This window comes from Dromiciops gliroides, chromosome 3, assembly GCF_019393635.1.
Source record: "Dromiciops gliroides isolate mDroGli1 chromosome 3, mDroGli1.pri, whole genome shotgun sequence".
NCBI classification, from domain to species: Eukaryota; Metazoa; Chordata; class Mammalia; order Microbiotheria; family Microbiotheriidae; genus Dromiciops; species Dromiciops gliroides.
The window spans coordinates 657805055-657831924 of NC_057863.1; the positions used below are offsets into that span (position 1 = coordinate 657805055).

The 26870-nt window shown below is 59.7% G+C and overlaps 4 protein-coding genes across 7 annotated transcripts; 2 read left to right on the forward strand and 2 right to left on the reverse strand.

Moving 5' to 3' along the window:
- Positions 1–6: 6 nt before the first annotated feature.
- Positions 7–3367, reverse strand: TFPT (TCF3 fusion partner). 3 transcript variants are annotated; one of them, XM_043992649.1, is made up of 6 exons: positions 3228–3367; positions 2338–2596; positions 1274–1344; positions 535–604; positions 234–446; positions 7–154 (listed from the first exon to the last, which is right to left on the reverse strand). In XM_043992649.1, the coding sequence occupies exons 2-6, from the start codon at positions 2590–2592 to the stop codon at positions 23–25; spliced, it is 741 nt and encodes a 246-aa protein (XP_043848584.1). In that variant the 5' UTR covers positions 2593–2596; positions 3228–3367; the 3' UTR covers positions 7–22. The 3 variants fall into 3 exon arrangements, with proteins under 3 accessions (XP_043848584.1, XP_043848585.1, XP_043848586.1); XM_043992650.1 differs by lacking the exon at positions 3228–3367 and adding an exon at positions 2977–3221; XM_043992651.1 differs by lacking the exon at positions 3228–3367 and adding an exon at positions 2960–3221.
- On the forward strand, positions 3366–12623 carry PRPF31 (pre-mRNA processing factor 31). The gene is made up of 14 exons (XM_043992639.1): positions 3366–3492; positions 7741–7918; positions 8026–8086; positions 8791–8874; positions 8990–9087; positions 9375–9481; positions 9782–9951; positions 10120–10277; positions 11181–11270; positions 11542–11669; positions 11763–11835; positions 11910–12038; positions 12134–12232; positions 12398–12623. Exons 2-14 carry the CDS (start codon positions 7742–7744, stop codon positions 12521–12523), a joined length of 1500 nt encoding a protein of 499 aa, XP_043848574.1. The 5' UTR covers positions 3366–3492; position 7741; the 3' UTR covers positions 12524–12623.
- A 981-nt stretch (positions 12624–13604) lies between these two features.
- Positions 13605–24791, forward strand: CNOT3 (CCR4-NOT transcription complex subunit 3). 2 transcript variants are annotated; one of them, XM_043992634.1, is made up of 18 exons: positions 13605–13892; positions 14996–15068; positions 15152–15219; positions 15487–15561; positions 16002–16091; positions 16204–16332; positions 16421–16516; positions 20150–20369; positions 20461–20594; positions 20859–20915; positions 21029–21329; positions 21421–21544; positions 21833–22031; positions 22312–22411; positions 22499–22697; positions 23013–23145; positions 23288–23413; positions 24524–24791. In XM_043992634.1, exons 2-18 carry the CDS (start codon positions 15044–15046, stop codon positions 24620–24622), a joined length of 2175 nt encoding a protein of 724 aa, XP_043848569.1. In that variant the 5' UTR covers positions 13605–13892; positions 14996–15043; the 3' UTR covers positions 24623–24791. The 2 variants fall into 2 exon arrangements, with proteins under 2 accessions (XP_043848569.1, XP_043848570.1); XM_043992635.1 differs by lacking the exon at positions 13605–13892 and adding an exon at positions 14002–14683.
- Positions 24677–26861, reverse strand: LENG1 (leukocyte receptor cluster member 1). The gene is made up of 4 exons (XM_043992648.1): positions 26598–26861; positions 25726–25902; positions 25287–25543; positions 24677–24989 (listed from the first exon to the last, which is right to left on the reverse strand). The coding sequence occupies exons 1-4, from the start codon at positions 26727–26729 to the stop codon at positions 24803–24805; spliced, it is 753 nt and encodes a 250-aa protein (XP_043848583.1). The 5' UTR covers positions 26730–26861; the 3' UTR covers positions 24677–24802.
- Positions 26862–26870: the final 9 nt, after the last annotated feature.

Here is a 26870-nt window from a genome sequence, read left to right on the forward strand (position 1 = left end):
GCAGTAGAGGGGAGGCAAAGCTTTATTGGGGAGTTATATCAAAGGGAGGGCTGGCCAAAGTGGGGTAGGAAAGCAGTTTGTCTGGGGTTCGAGCTGCCCATCCTGTGGTGAGGGCCTCATCTGGCTCAAAGCCAAAGTCATCCTCCACTTTGATCTGAGGGAGGAGAAAGAGGGTGAGGCTGGATTCTATGAACACCCATTTTGCCCCCCTCCTCCCATCTTTATGTGTTTACCTGGCCCGGGCCTAGCTCTGGAGTTAGCAGTGCCCCACCTCGGCGTCCATCCCTGGGTGCCCTCCGTCTTTTTCTTCCGCTGGGGCCTTCCCCAGGTGGGGGACTACTGGGCTCAGGGGGCCGCCGAGGGGGAGGGGACAGGCTTTCCTTTTCTGGGGGCTCGTTCTCTGCATTTCCTGGGGTGGGCGCATCAGGGCCTTGACTGCCCTCATCCTAGAGTAGGACCAAGGCAAGATGTGAGTGTTCAGCCCTCGTAGGACCATAGCCTCTCTACCCCTTGGGCCCCAGCCCAAGGCCTCACCTCCAGGACAATGGTGAACTGGCTCTTCCGGTAGTCATCTCCATAGGAATCTAGGAGTCGCATAAGAAACCTGGGGCCAAGACAAGAGAACACTAGTGAAATGCAGAGACCAGAGCAACCAGGATCCTAGTCCTGGTGCCCCCTGATTTTTAAGGGTTTCTTCAAATCAGCTCCTCTCACTGCTGATTCGGATCAATCTGACCTCTGGGGACACAGAGCTCTGCCCAAGTTCCCTTCTGCAGCCTCAGTCCTGCTCTGGATGTTCATGGACCCACTATTCGGAGGATGGAAACCTTAGGGTCCTCTGTGTCCCCTATAGTCAGTCCTGTGGCCTAGCCTCCTTTCTGAAGCTTTTATCACCAGAGTAATTGCCCAGTCTCCAGCCAGTCGTAGAATCTGGGCCATGTTGTCCCCAGTCCCCCAGCTGCCTTCTCCTCAGATGAAGTTCCACCTACTCAGCGAACGTGCCCTCCTTGAGGGCAATGAATTTTTGCCTTTATCTCCGTGCTTACCACAGTGAGAGAGAGAGAGAGAGAGAGAGAGAGAGAGAGAGAGAGAGAGAGAGAGAGAGAGAGAGAGAGAGAGAGCATTCCTGACACAAGCTTAGAATTTCCTTTTACCCTGCTTCCACCCCAAAGGTGAAAGGGAGACTTTCTAAGGGGTCCAGGCTTTCTCCTCACTTCCGGCAGATTAGATTCCTCTCTCCCTCCTCCCCCAACCAATTTATTTTCAATCTCACCTTCGCTCTTGCCTGAGTCTTCTTGTGATTCTCTGTACCTGGTGAAGTCTGTTCAAGACTCTCTCATTCACCTGAGGGGGACAAAAAGATCAGATGAGGGATGATTCCCCGGACAACCCCTTCCCAGGGCCATCCCATTACCATTTATAACATTTTAGGCCCAGAAAATAGGTTCCAAGAGCCTTGTGTTTTAGTCCTTTAGTCTGTGATCTTTTACAAAGAGGAAATAGACCTAGGGAAGTAATTGGTCATAGTAGTGGAGAGTGTTGGATCTGACCATGTTGTATGGTGTAAGGCTTGGGGCCAGGGACCTGGGCAGTCACACAATTTTTTTTTTTTAAGTGAGGCAATTGGGGTTAAGTGACTTGTCCAGGGTCACACAGCTAGTAAGTGTTAAGTGTCTGAGGCTGGATTTGAACTCAGGTACTCCTGACTCCAGGGCCGGTGCTCTATCCACTGTGCCACCCAGCTGCCCCGAAGTCACACAATTCTAAAGGAATTACCCTTAGAGACACAGGATCTGTGGAGGCAGGCTAGTCATCTTAACCTTTTCCCACTCTTGACCAAGAAAGTTTTACTCAACCTCGGTATATAGGTATATAAAGGAGGTATATGGACCTTTTTACTGTTGCCCAAGGTTTCCTGCCCCCCCCCATTCAGTTATGTGACCCACAGTTTAAGAAGCTCTGTGCTAAGTGTGAAGTCTTTAAAGTTGGGTTTAATCATCACCTACAGGATGGGAGAGACATGGCAGATGTCAGTTCAGGTAGAGCTGTGAAGGGTTGGGGCACGTTTGAGCTTGGGGTTTGAAGGCAAACAAGAGGACCTCTATCATCTGATTATAGATGAGGATCAGAGCTCTGGGAGGACCCCTGACATAATCTGGAAGGGCCTCCCTGGAGGACTAAGCTACAGCTGGATGACTTGTTACGGGGTGGCTGACGGCTTGGCCGGTGGTCACCTCTGAGGATCCTGACCATGTGTGACCAATCTCCTATTTGTGCCTCCCAGGAATGGAAGCGAAAGGGCCTGCAGGGGGTGCGGGAGGCAGGCGGGGGCCACACCTGTTCGATCTCCCGGCAGCGCCGGCCCAGCGCTTGGTACTTGCGGCGACTCAGCTCTCGCTGGCGGCGCCGTCGGCCCCGGGCCGCCTCCTCCTCCTCCTCTCGCTCACGGAGCCCCGGTCCGCCCAGGGCTCCCCCGACGAACTCCACCTCGGTCTCCAGCTCCGACTCCAAGATGTGGCCGCCGAAGAGCGGAGGCAGCGCCAGCTCCGAGCCCGGCGGCGCCGAGAACTCCTCGAAGCCCACGCCAGCCATGGCGCTGCCGGGGGAGCAAAGGGTTAGGGGGCCTTGATTTCAGGGACTCCGCCATCCCCTTCCTGGATTTTCTTCCCCCTGGCGACCCCGTCAGTCTCTCTCCGGGGCTTTCCGTCCCCTTACTCTGGGAGCCCCGGTGCTCCCTCCCCCAGCATCCCCTTCCTCTCCTCGCGACCCCTACGGCACCTCTCCCGGCCTTCAGTCCCCCTCCACTAGGGGCCACGATGCTCCCTCTCCCGCCCTCTCCTCCTCCTACTTTGGGGATCTCAGCGCCCCCTCCACGGTCTTCCGTCCCCCTCCTCTGGACCCCAGCGCCCCTATCCCCGGCGTTCCCTTCCGCTTTTCTGGGGACCCCGGAGCAACCCACTTCTGTCCCACACCTACAGCCACAGTCTTGGCTGGAGTGGCTCTGCACACTACAACTCCCAGTAGGCTCTGGGGCAGCCGGCCCTTGCACAGCCCAGGCCTCTGCCCAGACTTCTCCTGGGAATTGCAGTTCTCTTCTGCCCGGCTTTGCCCCAAGGTCCAAGACTCTGAGTTCCTGGCCTGCCTGCGGGGATCCAACGAGCTAGGGGCCAAGGGTTCCAGGCTGTCATCCCTCTCAGCGACTCCGACATCCAGGACTTCCAACTTACCCGGCCTGCAGAGGGGCCGAAGCACCCGGCGGCTGTCCCTCGGCTGGATTCGGACCCCACGTCTCGGTGCCGCCGCCGCCGATTTTTATTGGTTCTTCCGGGGAGCCAATCAGCGCTTCCTGGTGTCGTCACAATCGTGCGCCGTCTCTCCCCGCCCCCTCTTGAAGGCGTGGAGCATGCACGAGGAGGAGCCGGCTAGGCGTCGCGTCACTTTCCCTCGACGTTTTCTCTAGAGATCCTGCACCGGCTTGTGAGGAGGCAGCAGGTAAGCGGCAGTTGGAGGCCTGGGGGTCTTGGGGGGGCCTAGGTCCCCTCCCCTCTGGGAGCTTTACGCTCTGTGAGGACTCGACGTGTTCACATTTAAGTAAATGAGAAATGATTCGCAGGGCGCTCCTAGCGCGGGAGCAAATCCGGGCCGGCTGCCCGCGGGCGGCGGCGGGGGAGGGGGTCTTGAGCAAATGCACGGAGGCGGGAGGTGGACAGTCGAGGTGTGCCCAGTTCCAGCAGCCTCCTGGGGCACGGTCTCAGGGCCAGGATTGGGGGGCTCTGTACCTCGTCCTGGCGGCGCAGGGAGCGCCTGCAGCCCTGGAGCAGGGTGGAGAGGGGAAGCCAGGATGGGGGAGGGCACCGAGGCCGGCAGATTTCCCCCCCTCCCTCCAGCAGGCTATCGCTCTGGGCACCAGAGAAGGGGTGGACTGGGGAGAAGCCTTGGCCACAGCTCGGGACGGGGGGGGGGGTGGGAGAGAGAGGAGGGTCTGGTGTGGTAGCCGTGGGGGGCTGCAAGGACCTCGACACAGTGGGGAGTTTAGAGGAGGAGCAGCAGGCCCAGGGTGACACAGGGAGCAGGGGGGTGGCCAGGGTCACATCTGGGTCATCTGACCCAGGCCCTCCTCCCTCCACCTGGCCCGGTGGTTCTTTGAAGGAAGCTGGGGGTTTTGTGAAAAGGGACAGGATTCCGGGCGGGGGGGTGCAGCCTGTGCAGGGTCCCAGAGATGGGGGGCAGGGTTTTGTACAGGGTTCAAGCACAGATACCAGTTTGGCTGGATTGATGTGGAGGCTTCCCGGGAGGCACTTTGTGAACAATCAGTGATCATGGCTAACATATAACACTAAGGTTTCCACAGCACTCTAATCTGGTCCTCACAACATCCCTTTGAGGTAGATGTTATCACCACTATTTTACAGATGAGGAAACTTGAGGCTCACTTGTGACTTGCCCAGGGCCATACAACTAAGTGTGAGTCTTGACTCCCAGGTCTAGAGGGCTATCCACCATTGCCACTCAACGGTCTAGAGCCTTTTGAATTGAAATTCCTAGAAGGGATGGACTTAAGGGGAAAGTTAATCAGTTTTGTTTTGGATATATTGAGTGGGCACTTTGAGATCTAGTTGGAGATGCCTGGCAGGTGCCTTGGGATGATATCTCAGGAGGGAGCCAGAGAGAATAGAATGCCAAGAGATCCAGAATGTTGAGAAAGGCCCAAAACAGCCTTGGGACTACTTGGTGCAGAAGCCTTGAGCAAGAACATGCTTTGGAACAGCCGCTATGGGGAATGTGAGAGAGGGTCAGCCTGTGGACACTCGAGTGCTACTTCCTCCTGTGGTGATGAGTGAGAGCAGAGGAAGCAGATGATTGTGGTACTAAAGGGCTGAGGTCTGGCCTGGTGTGAGTGAGGGGAAGCACTCAAGGACAGAGCACATTGGGTAGTTGGCCTTGTGGATGTAGGGTCCTGGCTGCTCGCCTTCATTCTTTTTTTTTGTTTTTTAGTTTTTGTTGTTGTTGTTGCTGTTGTTTTTGTTTTTTTGGCAGGGCAATTGGGGTTAAGTGACTTGCCCAGGGTCACACAGTAAGTGTTAAGTGTCTGAGGTCGGATTTGAACTCAGGTCCTCCTGAATCCAGGGCCGGTGCTCTATCCACTGCGCCATCTAGCTGCCTCTGTTCTCCTTCATTCTTGAAGAGGACCAATGACATCAGGAGGGTGATGTCTTGACTTGGGAGTGAATTGGATTGAAGTGAGGCAGGGCTGTGAAAAGTCACCAGCCTCACTCTCTACTCTGGAGCCATCTGGGTCCAGTGGCCAGATATAGATCAGGACAACTGGAGATGGCCCTCAATTCCCTGGGAGACCTTGGCCTTTTGATGCTAAGGTGTTTTTCAGGTCTCAGTTTGTTTGAGGTAACACCCATTCAGTGATTTAAGGCTAGGAAGGAAATGAGGCAAAAAGACGCCTTAGTTTGCCTACTCAAAAAACCCAAAAATTCAGTCTGGGAGGGGAAGACCCTCAGGGTTTCTGGCAAGAACAGAACCCATTGCTATTTATACTCACTCTGAGCCATCAAAATCCAAACATTGAATAAGGGAGGCTTGGGCTGGAACCTATGATTGGCCAACCAGTGAGAGCCAGAGTGATCTGGGTTTAAGGCATAGTCAAGTAGCTCCATTGAATCCCAGTGGGCTTTAACAAAGCCTGGTTTTCCAGAGCTCTGTTTCAAGAAATCATAAGTGAAAACTAAAAGAGACTAGTGTCCTAGTTTTTTGGAAAACAAAACCAAAACCAAACAATGATAGAATACATAACTAGGGGAGAAAGAAAAAAAACAATCTCACCCCTAAACCCCAAGATACCTTGCCCAGTGTAAGTGATCAATATTTATATTCTGCTGGACAGAGCACCCACAGGGAAGGGTATGACTCCCCACGTGGATAGGGAGAAGAGGAGGAAATATCGTGGACGAGTAAGGCAGAGGGAGAGATGGGAGGATCAGAGCAGGGCCCTGAGGGAGAGGAGCTCGAGTTGGGAATCAAGGAGATGAGACCAGTGATGGCAGATGATGGGATTTTGGCTGTCATTGGTGCCTGAGGTGGAGATGGGTCTAGGGAGATGTGAGGATTAAGGATGTTTCAGCGCCTCCATGAACATGCACAGTAGTCTTGGGGTGTGAGGGCATGAGTTGGCTTGGGAGCCTTCAGAGGAGGAAGTGACCTGGGGGCTGGTAGGTAGATGAGAGCAGCCTGAGAGAGAGCCACCCTCAAGGAGAGGGGCTACTGAGTGGGGGCAGCGGGGGAAGGGCCTGGAAGTGGCAGTGAGGAGCAAGGAGGGTCCCTCCCTCTTGCTCCTTCTGCTCAGTAAGTCAGTGTGAGGTGGGCAAGGATGAAAGAAGGGCTGTAGGCCGTGGGCCACAGACAAAACAGCCAGTGTGAGAGAGCCTTCAGCCAGGGAAGGGAGGAGGAAACTCTGCACATGCTGCTGTCCAAGGTCCTGGGATGCCAGGGAGCCTCTCCAGCCCGCTTTCTCTCCAGGGACCAGGGAGCTTGGTTGTACATTGGGCTTTGTGATGAGGTCTCTAGGGGCCTGGCTGAACTGAAGCTCAGAACACACTCAGGAGCACCCAGTTCTTGGGCCTTATTCTGAGATGGTGAAGGCCATTTGGAGCCTGGCTACCTGATTGTCATTCACTCTGATGGTGGCTCCAGGCCAGCAGGGTGTAGCTGCTCCAGATGGCAATAGGTGGCCTTCAAGGCCCACTCCTGTGGTGTCCTCAGCTGTCTCTGGGCAGGTCTGTCTGTTTCCCTGTTTCTCTATCCCTTTGCTCCCTCATCTGTTCCTACCTGTGGGACAAGTACCCCACTGGCCCCGTGTGCTCTGCCTGTCTTTCCTTCTGCCTTCACATTCCCCTTGACCTCCTTCCACATTTGCCAGCCATGCCTGTCTATCTTTTAGTCTCCTCGTTTTCCCGGATAGACATCTCTCTGCCTGTCAACCCACTGCTTTCTCTCTCCATGTTTTCATGTCTTTGCCCCAGGATCTGTATCTTTCCCTGCCTGTGGAATGTCCCCCCTGCCCTTGAGTTGGCAAAGACTTCAAACATTTTTCTCTTTCTCTGTGCTTATCTTTGCACCTTTATCTCTGCCTCTTATGTATGAATCTCGGTTTGTCTTTTGGGGTATCCCTTTGCCCAACTTCAGTACTGACCCATCTCCATCTGTTTTGGCACTGGTCTCAATGTTGTGCCAGGCCCTGTGTTCAGACTCTCTGTGGCAGGGGAGCTGGGGGGGGGCGGGGCTGAGTGCTGGCTCTTCCTCTTCCTCTTGGTCCCTGTAAAAAGGAGGCTGCTGCACCTCAGCTCCAGGCTCCTTCCAGCTCTGAAGTGATTTGATTCTGCTCTCTCCACTTCTTCCATGCTCGTCTTTGTTGTGTTTCCAGATCCCAGATTCCATCTGCTTCCACCACTCCCTTCCTTCCCCCCAGTGCCTACACACTCATGGTGGCTTCCCTCAGCTCTGTTGCTGTTCTGTCCCTCATCCGACAGCCCGTCCCCTGCCAGGGTCTGCCCTTTCTCCATTTCCGTCTCCTTTCCATGGGGTGTGAGCACGGTCTCTGACTATTGGCTCAGCTGCTCGCTGCCTGTGGGGCTGGCCAAGTCCCCTTGGTTATCAGAGCTTCCAGCTCCGCTTTTATAAAATGGTGACCTCAGGGACTCTCTGACTGACGGGGGGGGGGGGGGGGCCCAGAATGTCGCTCGCAGATGAGCTCTTGGCTGATCTAGAGGAGGCAGCGGAGGAGGAAGAGGGGGGGAGCTTCGGGGAAGAGGAGGAGGAGCCCCCCATTGAAGATGTCCAGGAGGAGATGCAGCTGGATCTCTCTGGGGACTCGGTAAAGAGCATTGCCAAGCTATGGGACAGCAAGATGGTGAGTGGGGAAGGAAGGCAGGCACCTGGGGGTGGGGGGGGCAGGAGAGGGGCATGGGACCCGGGGCCCGGGCCTGTGGCTTTGACCTGAGCCTTCTGCCCTCTTAGTTTGCCGAGATCATGGTGAAGATTGAGGAATACGTCAGCAAACAGGCCAAGGCTTCTGAAGGTACCTGCGGCTCTGGCACCATCCTGCCCTTTGGGTTATCTGGCTTGCAAGGTCTCAGAGCCCAGAGGAAAAGGACTTGGAGTGCTAGGACCTGGGTTCAAATTCTGCTTGCAGCACGTATTCCCTGGGTGGCCTTGGACAAGCCACTTCTCCTTTTGGGGCTCATGTGGCTGTCCTGTAAAATGAGGGCTTTAGGCTCTGGGGGCCTCTGGGGAAGCCAAAATCTGGGGTCTAGCTCCCAGATTCTCCCCCCCTCCTCCCACCCAGCGCCAGAACACTGAGAGCACACGTCTCTAGCTGGAAGCATCTGGGCCAAGCCCCTCACTTCACAGAGGAGGGAGGCCTTCTCTTTCTCACTTAGGGTGCCTCCCATTTCCCCACCTCTCCAGCAGGGGCAGGGGCAAAAAAGAAAGCCAGTTCCCGTGCTGGCTGTGTCCAGAAAGTGTCCCAGCCTGAATCCGTCCCCTTGGCCGAGGGGCAGGGGGTGGTCGGGGTGGTGGCTGGTCACTCCATTGATCAGAAACCCCAGGTCTTTCCAGGTTTGTGGTTTTCGTACCTTTTCTCCTGGTCCTCCCTCACTCCGCATCAGTCCCTACGAGTTGGACATTTCATTTCCTGAGTAAGAGAGTCCCTGCTCATGCCTCCCCTCTGTCCTGGGTGGGCCTGGCCAGCAGGATGTCAGCTGCCCTGGTCTCTCTCCACAGTGACAGGGCCAGTGGAGGCAGCCCCTGAGTACCGGGTCATCGTGGATGCCAACAACCTGACAGTAGAGATCGAGAATGAGCTGAGTGAGTGAGTGAGCAAGGGAGGGAGGGAGGGAGGGAAGGAGCAGCTGGGGGGGTGGCAGGCTCCCAGCAGGGGGCTGGGAAGGCCCCCACCGACTGCCATCTTCTCTCTCTGAAGATATCATTCACAAGTTTATCCGGGACAAATATTCAAAGCGCTTCCCAGAACTTGAGTCTCTTGTCCCAAATGCTTTGGATTATATCCGGACGGTCAAGGTGAGTAGGCCAGGCAGCACCCCCACCTCTGCACTTCCCAGGGTGTGTGTGCATTCAAATGTGCATGTGAGGGGAGGAGGGAACATGGCCATGTCTGAGGGAGGGGGAAGTGGGGAGACACAGGTTTTTCCTAAGTGGGGGCAGGGGGCAGTGATGAGGCTGGAGTGGAGTCTCTTTGCAAGACTTTTGTCTGAGAGGGCATCAGGAGGGGCTGGCACCCTGTGGGCCGGCCCGGACGGATCTGCCTGTCCCAGGCCCCTCCAAGTCCCCCCTTCTTTGCCCCTCAGGAACTTGGAAACAGCCTGGACAAGTGTAAGAACAATGAGACCTTGCAACAGATCTTGACCAATGCTACCATCATGGTGGTTAGCGTGACAGCCTCAACCACTCAAGGGTATGTGGGGGCCACTCTCGCCATCCCAGGCTCTGTGCCTTGGTCTCTTTAAGTGTAGTCAGAGGATGATCACTGGGAGGGAAGGAGAATGATTGATGCCCACGTTTCCACCTGGCCTCATCTGCCCTATCACTGGCATCCCCAGAGGCTTGGCAGGGGAGGCTCTCCCAGGCCACCGCCTGCTTGTGGCCCCACAGCTAACACGCCATAGTCAGGGTCAGGGTCAGGGCCTTGTGTGTGGGGCTCAGCCGGGGCTCCTGGGTGGGGGCAGAGTGGGAGGCCTGACGCCCAATTCTCCAGGCAGCAGCTGTCTGAGGAGGAGCTGGAGCGTCTGGAAGAGGCCTGCGACATGGCCCTGGAGCTGAACGCCTCAAAGCACCGCATCTATGAGTACGTGGAGTCCCGCATGTCTTTCATCGCTCCCAACCTCTCCCTCATCATCGGTGCCTCGGCTGCTGCCAAGATCATGGGTAAGGCCTGGGGACCTGGCGGGGATGGGGGGGGGTGGTGCCCATCTGTGCAGGGAGGCCTGGGGTCCAGGGCCTGCGGGAGAGAAGGCTGGGGTAAGACCCAGGGGCCAGGAGTGTAGGGAAATGCCAGGGCAGGTCCCGCCTCCCCTGACAGCCTTCTTGGCCCAGGGGTGGCTGGCGGCCTGACCAACCTCTCCAAGATGCCGGCCTGCAACATCATGCTGCTTGGGGCCCAGCGCAAGACCCTGTCGGGCTTCTCATCCACCTCTGTGCTCCCGCACACGGGTTACATCTACCACAGCGACATTGTGCAGTCGCTGCCCCCGGTGAGCCTTCCTCCTCTGTCTTTTTTTTTTGGTGAGGCAATTGGGGTTAAGTGACTTGCCCAGGGTCACACAGCTAGTAAATGTCAAGCAGGCCAGATTTGAACTCAGGTCCTTCTGACTCCAGGGCTGGTGCTCTATCCACTGCACCACCTAGCCGCCCCCTCCTCTGTCTTGAGTGCAAGGCTATGTGTGTGTGTGTGTGTGTGTGTGTGTGTGTGCCCCTTCGTCCATGGCCGTACACGTGTTTGTATGTGAGTGTCACAGCACAAGTGAGCATGTGTTGTACAAGTATGTCTGTGTGCATGCTCGTGTACGTGTCATGCACACCCCATCGCCTGTGTGTGCCTGTGTGAGTGGGTGCTGTGCAGCACGTCACACACACACGTGTGAGCACACATCCTGCACACGTGGCACTGTGCACATGGGCACGCTTGTGTGCATTTGCACCACAGCCTAGATGATCCTGTGAGGCAGTGGCTGTTTTGTGGATGGACAGAGGCACAGCGGGTTGAGGTGACGCCCTTGGCCAGCCTGCTGCCTCTCTCCTCCACGCACCCCTGCTCAGGCAGGCCTGGGTGCTCTGGGACCAGCCCATTCTCTCTGTACAGGGAGGCCAGGAGGTTGGTCGGACTTGGACATTCTGCAGTTCTGGGGTTTTTCAGGGCTGGGGGCTCAGCTGACCTGGGCCCTGGGTGGTCAGTCTGCCGAAACGCAGGGAATGCATCAAAATCCAATTCTAAGAGTCCCCAGGGAAGCCCAGCAGTGTGCAAGACAGGGTTCAAGTGAAGAGCCCCATGGGCCAGCTCCCAGACCAGGGTTCAGCACACCTACTCTGGAAGGGGGAGGGGGGAGGGGTGGTGAGAGTCACCGTGCCCTGTGACGCTTGTGTCCTGCTCATCTCAGGATCTACGTCGGAAGGCAGCTCGCCTGGTGGCTGCCAAGTGCACCCTGGCTGCACGTGTGGACAGTTTCCATGAGAGTCCTAAAGGGAAGGTACGTGGGCTGGGAGGATCTGCTTCTGTTCCCCCTCTGCTGTGGGCCAGGCTGACACCAGGGGCATCCTGTCCGTGCCTCTCCCTGTGGCCTGTGAGTTCCTGGTGGGTGACATGTTATACAATGAGAAGCCGAGGCCAGGCTGGTCCCTGTCTGCCCCCCTGTGTGGCCTGGGGCCCTGGTGAGAACCCCTCCAGGAGCTCTGGGGGTACCCCACAACCTTCCCAAGGCCCACAGGTCTCCCACTTCACCCTCATACCCCTTTCCCCAGGTGGGCTATGACCTCAAGGATGAGATCGAGCGGAAATTTGACAAGTGGCAGGAGCCCCCACCAGTGAAGCAGGTGAAACCGCTGCCCGCTCCCCTGGATGGGCAGAGGAAGAAACGAGGGGGCCGCAGGTGAGGACCCCAGGGCCGGCTCGCTGCGTGAGCACTTGCTCAGTACCTGGATCTCCCTCCCTTCACCGTCCCATCCTTTGTGCCCCTTCCCAGGTACCGGAAGATGAAGGAGCGTCTGGGGCTGACGGAAATCCGCAAACAGGCCAACCGCATGAGCTTCGGAGAGGTGAGTCCTTGCCCAGCCCCAGGCTTCAGACCCCTCTTGTGGCTGGGCGCTCACCATCCCTTCTGTCTCCTTAGATTGAGGAAGATGCTTACCAGGAGGACTTGGGCTTCAGCCTGGGCCATCTGGGCAAGTCAGGCAGCGGGCGTGTGCGCCAGACCCAAGTCAATGAGGCCACCAAGGCCCGGATCTCCAAGACTCTGCAGGTGCCAGGGGCGGGCGGCTGTGGGCAGGGACAAGCCATCTGGCTCCAGCTGGGGGTGGGGTTCTCAGGTTCCAATGCATTCTCTTGTTCTCGTAGCGGACCCTGCAGAAACAGAGTGTGGTCTATGGTGGCAAGTCCACCATTCGAGACCGGTCCTCAGGGACAGCGTCCAGTGTGGCCTTCACACCCCTGCAGGTAGGGTGTCAGCAGTGGGGCTGAAGCCTGGCTGGGGGGGGGGGGGCATCTGCCTCCCCCTCTCTGTGTATGGGGGGGTTATGGGTCTGGGGGAGGGCAAGGTGGGGGGGCTGCCCCTCTGCAGTGTGTTGGGGGAGCTGAGCACCCCTCCTGCCCCCTCCGCAGGGCCTGGAGATCGTGAACCCGCAGGCAGCCGAGAAGAAGGTGGCTGAGGCGAACCAGAAGTACTTTTCCAGCATGGCTGAGTTCCTCAAGGTCAAGGGGGAGAAGAGCGGGGTGCTGTCCACGTGATGGGGCCCCCCCCCAAGGCTGACTGGCCCCCCTCCCCTTTTAGTTTGCTCCAGTACTTTTTAAAGAAAAAGTTAAAAACCAAATAAAAATCTTTAATAAAGGGGCTGGGATCGTGCGTGGGGAAGTCGAGGCCTGCTCACCTCTGCCCTCAGTTTCCCTCTTGGTGGCTGGGGGGGAGGGGGTGATTTTATAGAGGCAGAAGCGGAGGAGCAGGGACCGCCCCGGCCCTCGGACCAATCAGGGCTCCATTCTTCCAGGCCCGCCCCCTCACTGGCGGCTCAGGGATGACTGGCAGCTACGCCGGCCAGCAGTCGCGGCCCTGGGGCCCGCCCCCTGCCCGCTGGCCAATGGGCTACGAGCCTCGGTGACAGCCGCCAGGGCGCGGGGCTGCGCGCGCGAGGCCCGGCCTTCCCGGAGAACGGAGGAGGGCAGGGCCTGGGGAGCCCGGACAAAATCGCTTGCCCCGCTCCGCCTGTCGGCCGCTGAGGAGGTCCTGACGGTCGCCGCAAGCCGGGGGACACCCCCAGGCCGCCGGAGGTGGGGCGGGAGCCAGCGCTGCCCAATGGCGAGGCCGCTCCCGTCTGACGGACGTGTCGAGCCTCACACCGCCGTGTTGTTGTCCACGGGGGGTAGGGCTGGGGCCAATGAAGCCCTGCCCAGACTCCCTGCCTTGACCAATGGCAGCAGGCTAGAACGCTCCCTAGAGCCCGTGAAACTTCGCCCAGGCTCTTACTGATGCTTCGGGCTCCGGCTCCACCCCCTCGACCAATGGGGCAAAGGTGGGGCGGGGAGGACCAAAGCCAGCCTATGGCGCCGCGACGGCTGCCTGACTGACGCGTCTGCCCTCGCGCCGGCGTGTTGTGCCCGGAGGGGTGGGAGTCTGGAAGGAGGGTGTGGGAGGCGGGCCGGGCTCGATGTCGCCCAATCGGCGGCTGCTGCCCGCGGTGCGGCCAATGGAGTCCGGGCGCAGCGGTGCGGCGCGGCCAATGGGCGGGCGCGGCCGGGGCGCGCGGGCGGGGCGGGGCCGGGCCGGGGGCGCAGACGAGGCCGCCGCCGCTACCGCCGCCGCCGCCGCCGCCGCCATCTTGGAGCCGGCCAGGGCCGCTTCCGCGGAGTAGCCAGCGAGCGCCTCCGCCTCGCCTGGCCCCAGAGCCCCGGGAGCCCTCCCCGGCCCCCCGGGAGCCCGAGCCCGGCCCGCGCCGCTGTCACGAGAGCGCCCGGGCCTGTCGCGACAGGCGCCCTCCCAGGCGCCGCCCCCTCTGCCCGCCCGCCCGCAGCCGGGAGCCCGAGGCCGGCCCCGGTCCAGGCCCGGCCCCCGAGGCCGCCGAGAAGCCGCCGAGGAGGAGCCAGGAGCCGCCGGGCCTGTGTGGTGAGAGCGCCGCCCTGCCCGGGGTGGGGGGCCGTGTCCCTGCCTCAGCCCCACCACTCCACCCTCCCCGGGTCGTGCCCCCCAAGAGCACCATGCCCCTGCCGCAGAGCCGGCCCCCCCAGGGGGTCAAGCCCCTGCTACAGTGCTACCCCCCCCAGGGGGTCAAGTCCCCCACGAACACCATGCGTCCCTCCTCCCCCTCCTCGGGGTCGTCCCCCTGCCGCAGAGCCAGGCTTGACCCACAGTGACCCTGCCCCTTTGTGGAGGCTCTTCCCCAAGGGGGCCATGCCCCTGCCGCAGAGCCACCAGAGTGTTCTGGAGGTGGGGCCTCCCTAAAGCTGACCAGGAGGCCCCCCACCGCTGTGGACACCTCCTCCATCCCTCCCCCCATGGCCTCCAGGCCCCTGTCGGGACTTCTGGGGCGGGGGTTGGAACCAGGCTTTGTCCTAGAGCACCCGGAGGGGAAGGGTCTCCCAACTTAGCATCGCTGGAAGGTCTAGCCCTCTCCTAGCTCCCCATCCTGATCTCTCGGCTTGGTTCCTTATCCCTCGACCACTTGGCCTGGGTTTAAGGACCCTCTGCATGGGGGTGAGGGGTCCCTGAATTCTGCTGTTTGGTTGGGGGTATACCAGGCTCTTTCTCTGAGGGCACTGGCCCAAGAGCTGGTGGGCAGGAACGGGCGCCCTGATTTTGGCAAGGTGCTGTCCAAGGGATGCATTCCCCCTCTTTGGAGTGAGGACATCTGGGACCGAGGGGACCTCCCCGTTCTGCTGGCTCCCCTTGTGGCATAGGTGGGCTCCCGGGGTAGGAAAGACCACCTTGCCTTTCCCAAGGGCCCAGGCTGCTGTTTGCCTGCCTGGCACCCAGGACAAGAAATGAAAAGTGCCGCCAAGGAGGGCCTGGAGTGGTGCTTTCTTCTGACCAGGGGAACGCCTCCCTGTAGTCGACCTCCGGGTTTGGCTCTGGGAGCGAGAGCACCTTCTCTGCCTTCTGTGGCCGTCCTGGTCCCCACCGGGCTGCCACACTGGAGCTGTGGGGGTGGGAGGGACAGGAGGTCAGGAGGCTCCCAACCCTGACCTCCAGCCCCTCCTTTTGTCCCACAGTGTCTGACTCTGGGAGCATGAAGAGCAGGTGTCTCTAGGGCAGGAAAGATGGCAGATAAGCGAAAACTCCAAGGTATGGGGTCCCCTTCCTGTCCTCTCCTTCCCACCCCCAAACCCGACTCCACCGGCCCCATGACTCTCTCATCATCACCCCAGGTGAGATTGATCGCTGCCTCAAGAAGGTGTCCGAAGGAGTTGAGCAGTTTGAGGACATTTGGCAGAAGGTGACAAGGCTGGGCGGAAGGAGGCTGAGATCTTGGGTCCCCAAGAGGGCAGAGATGGGAGGTGGGAAGGCTGGACCCCTGGGTCCCTGATGGGAAGTTTTGTCGCTGCTGTTGAGGTTAAGGGGTATGGGTCCTTGAACGATCAAGGAGCAAGGATACTTTCGAGTCTACTTTTCTCTCCATCTGGTGGCACTTTGTCTGGCATGACCTTTGAGGGATGGGGTAAAGGATCGAGGCTTCCACCGACCCTTGTTCTTCCTTTTTTAGCTTCACAATGCCGCGAATGCCAACCAGAAAGAGAAGTATGAGGCTGACCTGAAGAAGGAGATTAAGAAGCTACAGGTGTGTGTGTGGGGGGGGGGGCGTGGGAGGTGGCACACCGGCCTGTGGCCCAAGGATGGGGGTCTGGCTGCTAGGAGAGAGGGCAGCTCTGGCCCAGAGTGGGTCGGTGCGCTTCATAGACCTTGGCCACTCGTCTGCTGTGTATAACGGAGGTCTCAGTTGTTTTTCCGTCTCTGGAGTTCTCCAGCCAAGACTGGGTGCCCACATACCGAGAGTGGGCTGTAGAGGAGAGAGTCTGGGGTGAAAATCGCCCCCCACCTCTTCCTGCTCAACCTCTTACCCGAGGCGTCCACAGCCCAGCACTTGGTGGGGGAGGCCAGTGTTGGTAGCGCATGTGTTCCCTAACGGGGTTCAGCAGGGAAGTGGGGAGGGCCTGGGAGGACCCAGGGCCTGGAATGTGCACGGCTCACGCTCACTCCAGGGTTTCTCTTGCTCTCCAGCGGCTGAGGGACCAGATCAAGACATGGGTAGCTTCCAACGAAATCAAGGACAAGCGGCAGCTCATCGACAACCGCAAGCTCATCGAGACGGTACGAGGAGGGCGGCCTACGGAGACCCCGGCCAAGGGTGCAGGTCTGGGGACAGGAGGGGCTGGCCCAGGGGACCGGCAGCCTCCAGGACCCTCCTCTCTGTCCCCCACAGCAAATGGAGCGTTTCAAGGTCGTGGAACGGGAAACGAAGACCAAAGCTTACAGCAAAGAGGGGCTTGGCCTGGCCCAGAAGGTGGACCCGGCCCAGAAGGAGAAGGAGGAGGTTGGGCAGTGGCTCACGGTGAGTGTGTGGGGCCTGGGCGAGGCTGGCAGGCAGGCCGGCCGCTGGCCTGGCGCTCACGGCCGCCCCGATTCCTTCCTCTGCCCAGAACACCATCGACACCCTCAATATGCAGGTGGACCAGTTTGAGAGTGAAGTGGAGTCGCTGTCTGTACAGACCCGGAAGAAGAAGGGGGATAAGGACGTGAGTTGGGGCAAGTGGAGGCTGGAGCCAGGGGACCACTGGGGGGGTGGGGTTGGGTGCCCCCAGCGTGGACAGAAGGTGCCAGGGACCTTTGGCATCGAATGCAGGGTGCTGCAGGGGATGCTGGCTGGCCGTGAGTTTGTAAATCTGGGAGGCTGGATGGTGAAGGTGCCAGAGCCTGGGGGGCTTCCAGGAGAGCGGGGACTCTGTGGAGCCTGTTGGGCTGCCTGCCAGGCTTTGTGGCATGTTGGGCTTGCAGGAACTCAGGGCCTGGGTGCTGGAGTCTGTAGCAAAAAGGGCCCCGAATCCTGGGGTTTATAGGTCAGGTGGAAGCCGAGGGGGCCTTCCTGTCTGTGGCGGGGTCCGGAGGCCCTGATTGGGCGTGTTTTGTTTTTAGGTGTCTGCACTCCAGGGGCTGTGGGGGCTGCAGGCTGAAAGCTGGGGTGTGTGGGGCTGGGCAGCCAGATGCTGCTGTCTCTAAGGGTTGAGATGCTACAGTTTGAGAATGCTATCCAGGAACTGCAGGGCTTGGAAGGCGAGGCCTGGGGGCCAGAAGCCGGGATTCTAGGGACTTTGGATGCCACGTTGGTTTCACGAAACATTCAGTGTTAGCACCTCAGCCGTATTGGTTGCAACCTGGGCCAGACAAGAATCCCCACTCCAGTGTTTCCAGCAAGTAGTCACCCAGCCACCCTTGCAAGACCTTAAACGAGGGGCAGGCCTTCATGCCGGCGTACGTGAAGGCTGAGGTCTGGGTGGCCCCTGGGGGTCTGGTATAGAGCAGGCACCTCATGAGTGCTGGTTGACTGAGGGGCCGGCTGGGAGTGGGGAGGCAGGGTCCAGAAGGGCTGATGGCCTGGATGCTGATTTCTTTAGGAGCTGGAGGCTTGGATCCAAGGGTGTAAAGGAGGGGAATGACTTAGAGGCTTGAATGATTGTGTCACCAAATGGAGATTCTGTTTTCGGAGTGTGTTGGGTGACAGCAGGGGGCTTGGAAGCTGGTGTCTATGGGTCTGAGTTGGACTAGATGCTGGGATCCCTGGTGCTAATGTCTGTGAGGATTGGAATCCCTGGTCCTGGGTCTCTGGCTGCTGGGACTTGGAAGCTGGCTGGTGGTTTGGAGGTGAGAGGCCAGGCAGGCGAGCTGGCCAGGGTCTGCACCTGGCATCTCTGGGCCTGGATTCTAGGAGGGAGAGAGTTTGGGGAGATGGATGCTGTGTCTTTGGGGCTGGGAGCTTGGATTCTGGGGTCTCTAAGGGCAGAAAGACAGTGTATGAGGGGTGGGTGTGTGTCTGCGTATGAGAGACAGAGAGAGAGCTCACTCAAACACCTGCCCTTCTTTGCCTGTCCTCTTCCCTTTGTGTGGCCACACACTTGTGCTGTTAGCTCCTCTCTTGCTCTGGGGATAATTCTGCTTCCAGCTTGGGGGGAGCTCTGGGTGCTGGACACCCGCATACCAATGTCTGTCATGTAGCGACTGAGATCAGGTCCTGTGTAGGGCCTGGATCTTTTTTTTTTTTTTTTTTTGGTGGGACAATGAAGGTTAAGTGACTTGCCCAGGGTCACACAGCTAGTAAGTGTCAAGTGTCTGAGGCCGGATTTGAACTCAGGTCCTCCTGAATCCAGGGCCAGTACTTTATCCACTGTGCCACATAGCTGCCCCTAAGGGCCTGGATCTTGAGGTCTTTCAGTATTGTTTGGGCCCTTGAGGTCTGAAGGGCCTGGATCCTGGGATCTATAGGTACTGGTTCTTGGGGTCTCTTGGTACAGACTGGGCCCCTAGGGTCTGCAGGTCCTGGATCCCGTGGTCTCTTGGTACTGAATGGGCCTCTGAGGTCCACAGACTTGGATCCTGGGGTTTCTTGATACAGATTGGGCCCCTGGAGTCTGCAGGTCCTAGTTCCTGGGATTTTGTTACAGACTGGGCCCCTGAGCTGTACAGGACCTGGATCCTGGAATCTCTTGGTACAGACTGGACCCTTGAGGTCTACAGGGCCTGGATGCCGTGGTCTCGATATAGACTGGGCCCCTGAGGTCTACAGGGCCTGGATCTTGGAGTCTCTTGGTACAGACTGGGCCTTTGAGGTCTACAGGGCCTGGATCCCGTGGTCTCTTGATATAGACTGGGCCCCTGAGGTCTACAGGGCCTGGATCCTGGAGTCTCTTGGTACAGACTGGGCCTTTGAGGTCTACAGGGCCTGGATCCCGTGGTCTCTTGATATAGACTGGGCCCCTGAGGTCTACAGGGCCTGGATCCTGGAGTCTCTTGATACAGACTGGGCCCCTGAGGTCTGCAGGACCTGGATCCTGGAGTCTCTTGGTACAGACTGGGCCCTTGAGGTCTATAGGGCCTGGATCCTGGAGTCTCTTGGTACAGACTGGGCCCCTGAGGTCTACAGGGCCTGGATCCCATGGTCTCTTGGTACAGACTGGGCCCCTGAGGTCTACAGGGCCTGGATCCTGGAGTCTCTTGATACAGACTGGGCCCCTGAGGTCTGCAGGGCCTGGATCCTGGAGTCTCTTGGTACAGACTGGGCCCCTGAGGTCTACAGGGCTTGGATCCTGTGGTCTCTTGGTACGGACTGGGCCCCTGAAGTCTACAGGGCCTGCATCCTGGAGTCTTTTGGTACGGACTGGGCCCCTGAGGTCTACAGGGCCTGGATCCTGGAGTCTCTTGGTACAGACTGGGCCCCTGAGGTCTACAGGACCTGGATCTCGTGGTCTCTTGGTACAGACTGGGCCCCTGAGGTCTACAGGACCTGGATCCTGGAGTCTCTTGATACAGACTGAGCCCCTGAGGTCTACAGGGCCTGGATCCCGTGGTCTCTTGGTACAGACAGGGCCCCTAGAGTCTGCAGGTCCTAGTTCCTGGGATTTTGGTACAGACTGGGCCTGAGGTTTACAGGGCCTGGATCCTAAGGTCTCTTGGTACAGACTGGGCCCCTGAGGTCTATAGGACCTGAATCCTAGGGTCTCTTGGTACTGAATGGGCCTCTGAGGTCCACAGGACTTGGATCCTGGGGTGTCTTGGTATAGATTGGGTCCCTGGAATCTGCAGGTCCTAGTTGCTGGGATTTTGTTACAGACTGGGCCCCTGAATTGTACAGGACCTAGATCCTGGAATATCTTAGTACAGACTGGGCCCTTGTGGTCTATAGGTACTGGTTCTTGGGGTCTCTTGGTACAGACTGGGCCCCTGAGGTCTGCAGGGTCTGGATCCTAGGGTCTCTTGGTACAGACTGGGCCCCTGAGGTCTACAGGGCCTGGATCCCGTGGTCTCTTGATATAGACTGGGCCCCTGAGGTCTACAGGGCCTGGATCCTGGGGTGTCTTGGTATAGATTGGGCCTCTGGATGGGGCAGCTAGGTAGCACAGTGGATAAAGCACCGGCCTTGGATTCAGGAGGACCTGAGTTCAAATGCGGCCTCAGACACTTAACAGTTACTAGCTGTGTAGACCCTAAGCAAGTCATTTAACCCCAATTGCCTCATCAAAAAACTCCAAAGAACCAGATTGGGCCCCTGGAGTCTACAGGTTCTGGCTCCTGGGGTGTCTGGGTACCGACGGCCCTGGGTGGGGGCAGTGTTCTGGAGGGTTAGGGTCCTGAGCTGCCTCTCCCATGGCTGCCCCCAGAAGCAGGATCGGATTGAGGGCTTGAAGCGACACATCGAGAAGCACCGCTACCACGTGCGCATGCTGGAGACCATACTGCGCATGCTGGACAACGACTCCATCCTGGTGGACTCGATCCGGAAGATCAAGGACGATGTGGAATATTACGTGGACTCCTCGCAGGACCCCGACTTTGAGGAGAATGAGTTCCTCTACGATGACCTTGATCTTGAGGACATTCGTAAGGAGCCGGGGGGGTGCAGGGAGGAGTCCATGGGGCCTGGGTCTGAGGCAGGGGCTCAGGAGCCAGGCCACATTTTCTTCCACCACAGCACAGGCGCTGGTCGCCACCTCACCCCCAAGCCACAGCCACATGGAGGATGAGATCTTTAATCAGTCCAGCAGCACACCCACCTCCACCACCTCCAGCTCCCCCATCCCGCCCAGTCCAGCCAACTGCACTACGGTGAGCTGAAGCCCTGGGTCCCCAAAGTGTGGGGAGGGACCTCTGTCCCCTGGGTGGATGTGTCATTTTCTTGAGAAGCCTCTTTGGGAGGGGCAGGGCCGGCCCCCCGGACCCCAAGGTCCTCATGGGGATGACAAGCAAGCCCCATGGATGGCTTCCTGAGGGAATGGTGTCCGAGGTTGGGGGTCTGGAGGAATGAAGACCTAGGCCCCTATGCCAGATAAAGTCCCTTCAGACCCCCTAATTCTATTTTCTGAATCCTAGGAAAACTCTGAAGATGACAAAAAGAGAGGACGGTCTACAGACAGTGAAGTGAGCCAGGTAGGGTCCCCCTCTCCCCTTTGTCTGAGCCTGCCTGGGCCCCAGGTGGCTGCAGGGAACATTGTCCGCTCCCCTGGGCCCTGACCGGTCTCTCTCTCTCCTCTCTTCCTCAGTCTCCAGCCAAGAATGGCTCTAAGCCTGTCCACAGCAACCACCACCCACAGTCCCCTGCTGTGCCGTCCAGCTACCCGGCCGGCCCTGCCCCTGCGCCCCCTGCACTGGGCAATGGGCCCGGCAGCAACGGGGCTCCCGTGGTGCCTCCCAAAGCCAACCCTGCCCCCGGCCACAATGCCAGCACCCCCACCCCGTACGCCCAGGCTGTAGCCCCTCCTGCCCCGACCACCGGCTCCGCCCAGCCCAGGCCACCCAGCGTCCAGCCTGGTGGGAACAGCAGCAAGCAGAACGGGGCCACCAGTGAGTGGGGGGGGCCGGGGGGGAAGAGGGACACGTCGGGGTGGTGGCCGAGAGTGCTTTCCCGCCTGATGCTTCCTCCCTCGCCCCTTAGGCTATAGCTCCGTGGTGGCTGATAATTCATCAGAGCTGAGCCTGAGCAGCAGTGGGAGCAGCAGCAGCAGCAGCCAAGCCCTGGGTCCCCCCCCTGGCCCCCACAACCCACCCCCCACCGCCACGTGAGTCACAGTCCCAGGGAGACCGAGACAGGGACCTGCTTGTGTGCGCTTCTGAGAGGGCCCCAGCCAGCTGGGGGGGAGGGAGCCGTGGGAGAGGCCCCAGAGGGCCCCTGGCTCCCCAAGGAAGAGGGCCAGTGGGGGGCACTTGGGAGCGTTCAGAAGGCTCTGAGTCTCTTTAGGACGATGCCAGCGGCAGCTCTGGCATCACCTTCTTAGCGCTCTAGTCTGCCTGCATCCTCGTCTTCCCGTGAGCCTTGACTTGCTTGTCTTGCCCTCTCCCACACCCAGGAAGGAGGCGGCCGGGGCGGCTCCAGCCGGGGCAGGGGGCGTGGGCGGGGGCTCGGGGAGCAGTGCCGGAGGACCCAGCCTCCTGGTGCCCCTGCCTGTGAACCCTCCCAGCTCCCCGACACCCAGCTTCAGTGAGCCCAAGGCAGCTGGGGCCCTGCTCAATGGCCCCCCGCAGTTCAGCACAGCCCCGGAGATCAAGGTGAGAGCCTCCCGTCCCTTCCCTCGGTCTCAGCTTCTTCCTCTGCAAACTGGGTGAGCCGTGAGCATCCCCCGGCTCCCCTGGCCCCCACTGACCCAGCCGCTGGGAGGAGAGGGGGTCAGGCCCGGTGCCACTCTTGGGCTCCCCTCGTCTTCCCCTCCCCTTCCTCACTATGGAGACGGGCAGTGCCTGCGGAGGACGGCAGATCCCCCTGGCCTTGTCCGCAGAATGAGGGAGTGGCTCAGGTGCTCTGGCCCACTGTGGCTCCCTGTGTCCCCAGGCTCCTGAACCCCTGAGTTCCCTGAAGTCCATGGCAGAGCGGGCAGCCATCAGCTCTGGCATCGAGGATCCTGTACCCGCCCTGCACCTGGCCGAGCGTGGTGAGTGGCAGCCCTGGGGGAAGCCGGGCCCCGAGGGGAGCCCAGCCTGGGAGTCTCCTCCAGACGTCTCCTGTCCTTCTCACCCAGACATGCTCCTGGGCAGCAGTTCGGCCCCTCCGGCCTCAGCCCAGCCGCCCCTGCAGCTGTCCGAGGTCAACATCCCGCTGTCGCTGGGCGTCTGCCCCCTGGGGCCTGTGGCCCTCACCAAGGAACAGCTCTACCAGCAAGCTATGGAGGAGGCTGCCTGGCACCACATGCCCCACCCTTCAGACTCAGAACGCATCCGGTGAGTGCTGGGGCCGGGGTGGAGGGGACGGCTGCTGGGGGCCAGAGGGTGGGTTGGGATTTCCCAGTCCTTTGGGACAGGATGGGAAACTAGGCTTCCAGAGGGAGGAAGGGCATGGCCAGCATCCTCAGCCGGACGCTGGGTGAGGGGCAGGATGGGAGAGCGCCGCGGACGCTGCAGAGGGGGCGGGTGAGGAGGGAGTCTCCGGGGCAGGCCGGATGCTGTATCGGAGGGAGCAGGGTTCTGAATGGTTGGTGGGGTCTCCGAGGGGCCCCGAGGCCCAGGAAGAGAGCTTGTCTTGACTGTCCTCGATAGGCAGTACCTGCCTCGGAACCCGTGCCCGACCCCGCTGTACCACCACCAGATGCCACCGCCGCACTCGGACACGGTGGAATTCTACCAGCGCCTTTCGACGGAGACCCTGTTCTTCATCTTCTATTATTTAGAGGTGGGTCAGCCCTGTCCCGGGCAGCCCCGGCAGAGCCCATCCTCGCCCCCTCCTCATGGTCCTGCACGTGTCTCCCTGGGATCGGAGGAAGGTTGGACCTGAGAGCCTGGGGCCCTGACCCCTGCCCTTTGACCCCTGCCAGGGCACAAAGGCTCAGTACCTGGCTGCCAAGGCCCTCAAGAAGCAGTCGTGGCGATTTCACACCAAATACATGATGTGGTTTCAGCGGCACGAGGAGCCCAAGACCATCACCGATGAGTTTGAGCAGGTGAGGACCCCCTCCCCATTTTCCAAAGGGTTCAGAACCCGGGCCGAAGGAGGAGGGCTTTTAGCCCCAGCCAGGTCCCTTCCCCATCAGTAAGAAGGGCAGAAAAGGGAGGGGTTGTGGTCATTGCTGCCCGAAAGCTGCTTTTATGAAAAAGCTGTTAAGTTTCCAAGAAATGTATCCCATACTCTGCTTCTGGCAGTTCTTTCCCCACTGCCCCAGTGCTGTCACCCCCCCCCCCCAATACACACACTTTAATTTTTAAAAATTTCTATTTAATCATTTTTAAAAACTGACATTCTACCCAGGGACAAAACCCAGAGCACTGTCATGCTGGGCCTTGTCCAGCAAACCAAACGTTTGGATTGCCCACATCTAGAACCTTTGCGCTTCCGTTGGTCCCTGGGCTCCCTCCTTTACTTGTTTTTTTTTTTTTTTTTTTGAGTGAGGCACTTGGGGTTAAGTGACTTGCCCAGGGTCACACAGCTAGTAAGTGTGCTCCTTGCTTATTCAGGGGTGTTGAGTCTTGTCAGAGTTGATTTCTCCCAGTTCAGCCTCAGGTCATTCGGGTCTCCCCACATTTCTTCAAAATGTTGCTTTTATCGTCTTATGGCACCGTTGTTTTCCATCCCAGTCTTAGGCCATTTGATGGGCACCCCCTTCACTGCACTAGATGGGGGGGGGGCTCTTAACCTGGTCTCTTATCTGTGGACTTCCAAGGCCCTGGATGGCTTTTGGAGAGAATGTGACTTTGGATGGGAAAAAAAGCCATAGCTCTGTTTGTTTTCACTGCACGTCCGCAGCTGACACAGAGCGTTTCCTGCAGTTGTGAGGGGAGGCCTGTGGCCTTCCACAGCGCAGCCTCAGAAGCCCCAGGGCCCCTCTCAGACCCTGTCTAGCGCTGAAAGGCAGGTCACAGCCTTGGCCTTGGGGCTCTGGCACAGGTAGGAGTGCCTCTGCCTCAGAATTTGATGGGAGGGGGGTCCCTAGAGATTTGTTCAGATGAGAAAATGGACGTTCCCCACTGGGACCAGAACCCAGATGCCTAAGGGCACAGCGAGGCCCTCAGACTCCTGAGCTGACCGTGGTCCCCAACTCGCCTTGTCTCCCCAGGGCACCTACATCTACTTTGACTATGAGAAGTGGGGCCAGCGAAAGAAGGAAGGCTTCACCTTCGAGTACCGCTACTTGGAGGACCGGGACCTGCAGTGACCCCTGCCCTCTGACCCTCTCCCCCCCCCTGCCTGCCCCCAGCACCTGGGGCCAGGGGCAGCTCTCCAGGCCAGGGACTCTCCCCCCCCTCCCCAGCTGGGGAAGGACTTGTTTTTCGTAAACCTATTTTCATTTTTGAAGATATTTATGAATAAATAGTTTTATATGACATCTGCGGTCCTAGCGCCGAGGGGGCCGGGCAAGCTGGGGGTGGAACTGAGAATTGTAGCGCCTCTTGCGCTCATCGGCCTCCTCTTGCGGCTGCTCTCCGCGCACCGAGGCCATGAGCGCCTCTGCCCGGGCCCGTTCTGAGGCCTCTCTCCTCAGGCGCTCCGCCCGAAGCTGCTCCAAAGAGGTGCTTCCAGGGCTGGGGGAGAACAAGCAAGTAAGGGAAGGGCCCTGGCCCCCCAAGGCATGTTCTCAGCCCAGAGAACGTCAGGGTCTGTCTGCTCCGGTCTGAGCACTCGGAAGCATTTTGACTCGCCTTACCCATCCGTACAATGGGGGAGAGGGCTTGGACTTGGTGGGATTGTTTGGGGGTGTCTGAGCAGGTCCCTGCTTTTAGGCTTCAGTTTCCCATGTGGAAAAGTCAGGGGTGGGGCTCCCATCTAAAACGGTGGGTCTGACACCCTTGGATTCTGAGGACCCAGAACCCTGCCCTTACCTCTCGAGGCGCCGCTTCCCTGGCTCCTTGGGACGGCTGCCCCCCTCTCTGCCGCCTCTGCTCTGCTGCTTCTTGCCCAGCTGCCTCTTAAGCTCCCGAAGTGGGTCCAGGTGGCTCTTGGCTTTTTCATCGGGTGCGGGGCCACCCTGTGTGTCCCTGGCCTTGGGGGGGAGCTGGTACCAAGGGGGCTGAGTCTGCGCCTCTGCAGCACTCTGGCCCAGGTAGGTCAGGACCCCCAGGGCTCTTTCCTGTCGTTCCTTTGGAATAGAGGGGAGGGAAGAGGAGGGGTCAGGGCCAGGGCAGGGGGTCCAGCTCCAAAGGGACAGACCCCATCTGTCGGGGTCCAGGCTGCCCATGGTTCCCTCACTCCTTGCAGGGGGTTAACTCAGCGTCCGCAGGAGCCTCAATGAACTCGAGTCGAGAGCCGATCCCCCCTTACCTTTTCCTGCCTCTTTTCTTCCTCGTAGTCCCTGTTGCCACAGCTCGTCCCCTTCCCTTCCTCTACCAGCTCCCGAAACAGGTCCACGGGGCGAGGGTCCTCGATGGCCGCTCCCGCCCCCGCGCCGGGAAGCGGCGTTCCGCGGCGGGCTCTTTTCCGGAGGAGGTCGGTTCGAGCCTGGGAGAGAACGCGAGGGTCTTTGCAAGCGCCAGCGTGCCCGGGGCAGCTCCAGGTTGTGACGGGTGACGGACGCAGCCGCATCTGCAGTCTGCAGGCGGCATCGAGCAGGGCGGGGCCCCAAGCCCTTCTGGCCCCAAGCCTGTCGCCCCATCCCCGGGGGTGCACGTGCTCAGGGACGGGGCGAAGGCGAATCGGCTTCCCAGCTGCGGGTCAAGTGCGGAATGGGAAGACGCGAGCGCAAACCAAGGCTTTAGAGCCCGCCAGGAGGTGGCCTGTCCTGACCGTGCCGCACATAGCGGGCCGCGGGGTCCGTCCCTGGCTCTGTGTCAAGGGGGGCCCAGGAGCTGGAATGTGTCGGTGACGGGGAAGGAAGGAGACCGCGTGGGGGCCAGTGTGTCCCACCCCTCCACGGACACATTCAATGCTCAGGCCCGTCCCTGAGACGCTACCTGGGGGCCACGGTGCCTAAGCCCACGCGGGATGCCCACTCGTGGGGGATGCTGGCCGAGCAAGCCTCACAAGCCAGCGGGATGCTCCGCTCTGCCCCTCCCCCCCACCAACGCGCTCTGGACATCGCTCTTCCTGCACTACCCCCGGTACGCAGCGAAGCGGGATTCCTTCCCCGCGCATGCGCAAACGGCACCCGCCTCGTCTCGATCGCGCCTGCGCCCTCTCGCCGCCGGGCCCCTTACCTCCTGTTGGGCCAGCAGCGCCCGCCTCTCCCGCTCCCGCTGCTCGTCGCGGGCCTGGGCTTCGTCCCGCCGCACACGGGCGACGTTGTCCTTATTTCGAACATGCCAACTCTTCTTTGGGAGGATATTCATGGTCTCTCGCGGCGCTTCTTCCTTCGGGGTTTTGTCGGCCCCGCCCCCGGCCCGTCCTCTTAACCGCGCTTTCCTCTTTCTATTGGTAGCGACTGTCTGCCCGGTGATTCGCCCCACCCTGAGGAACTCGCCCCGCCTTCC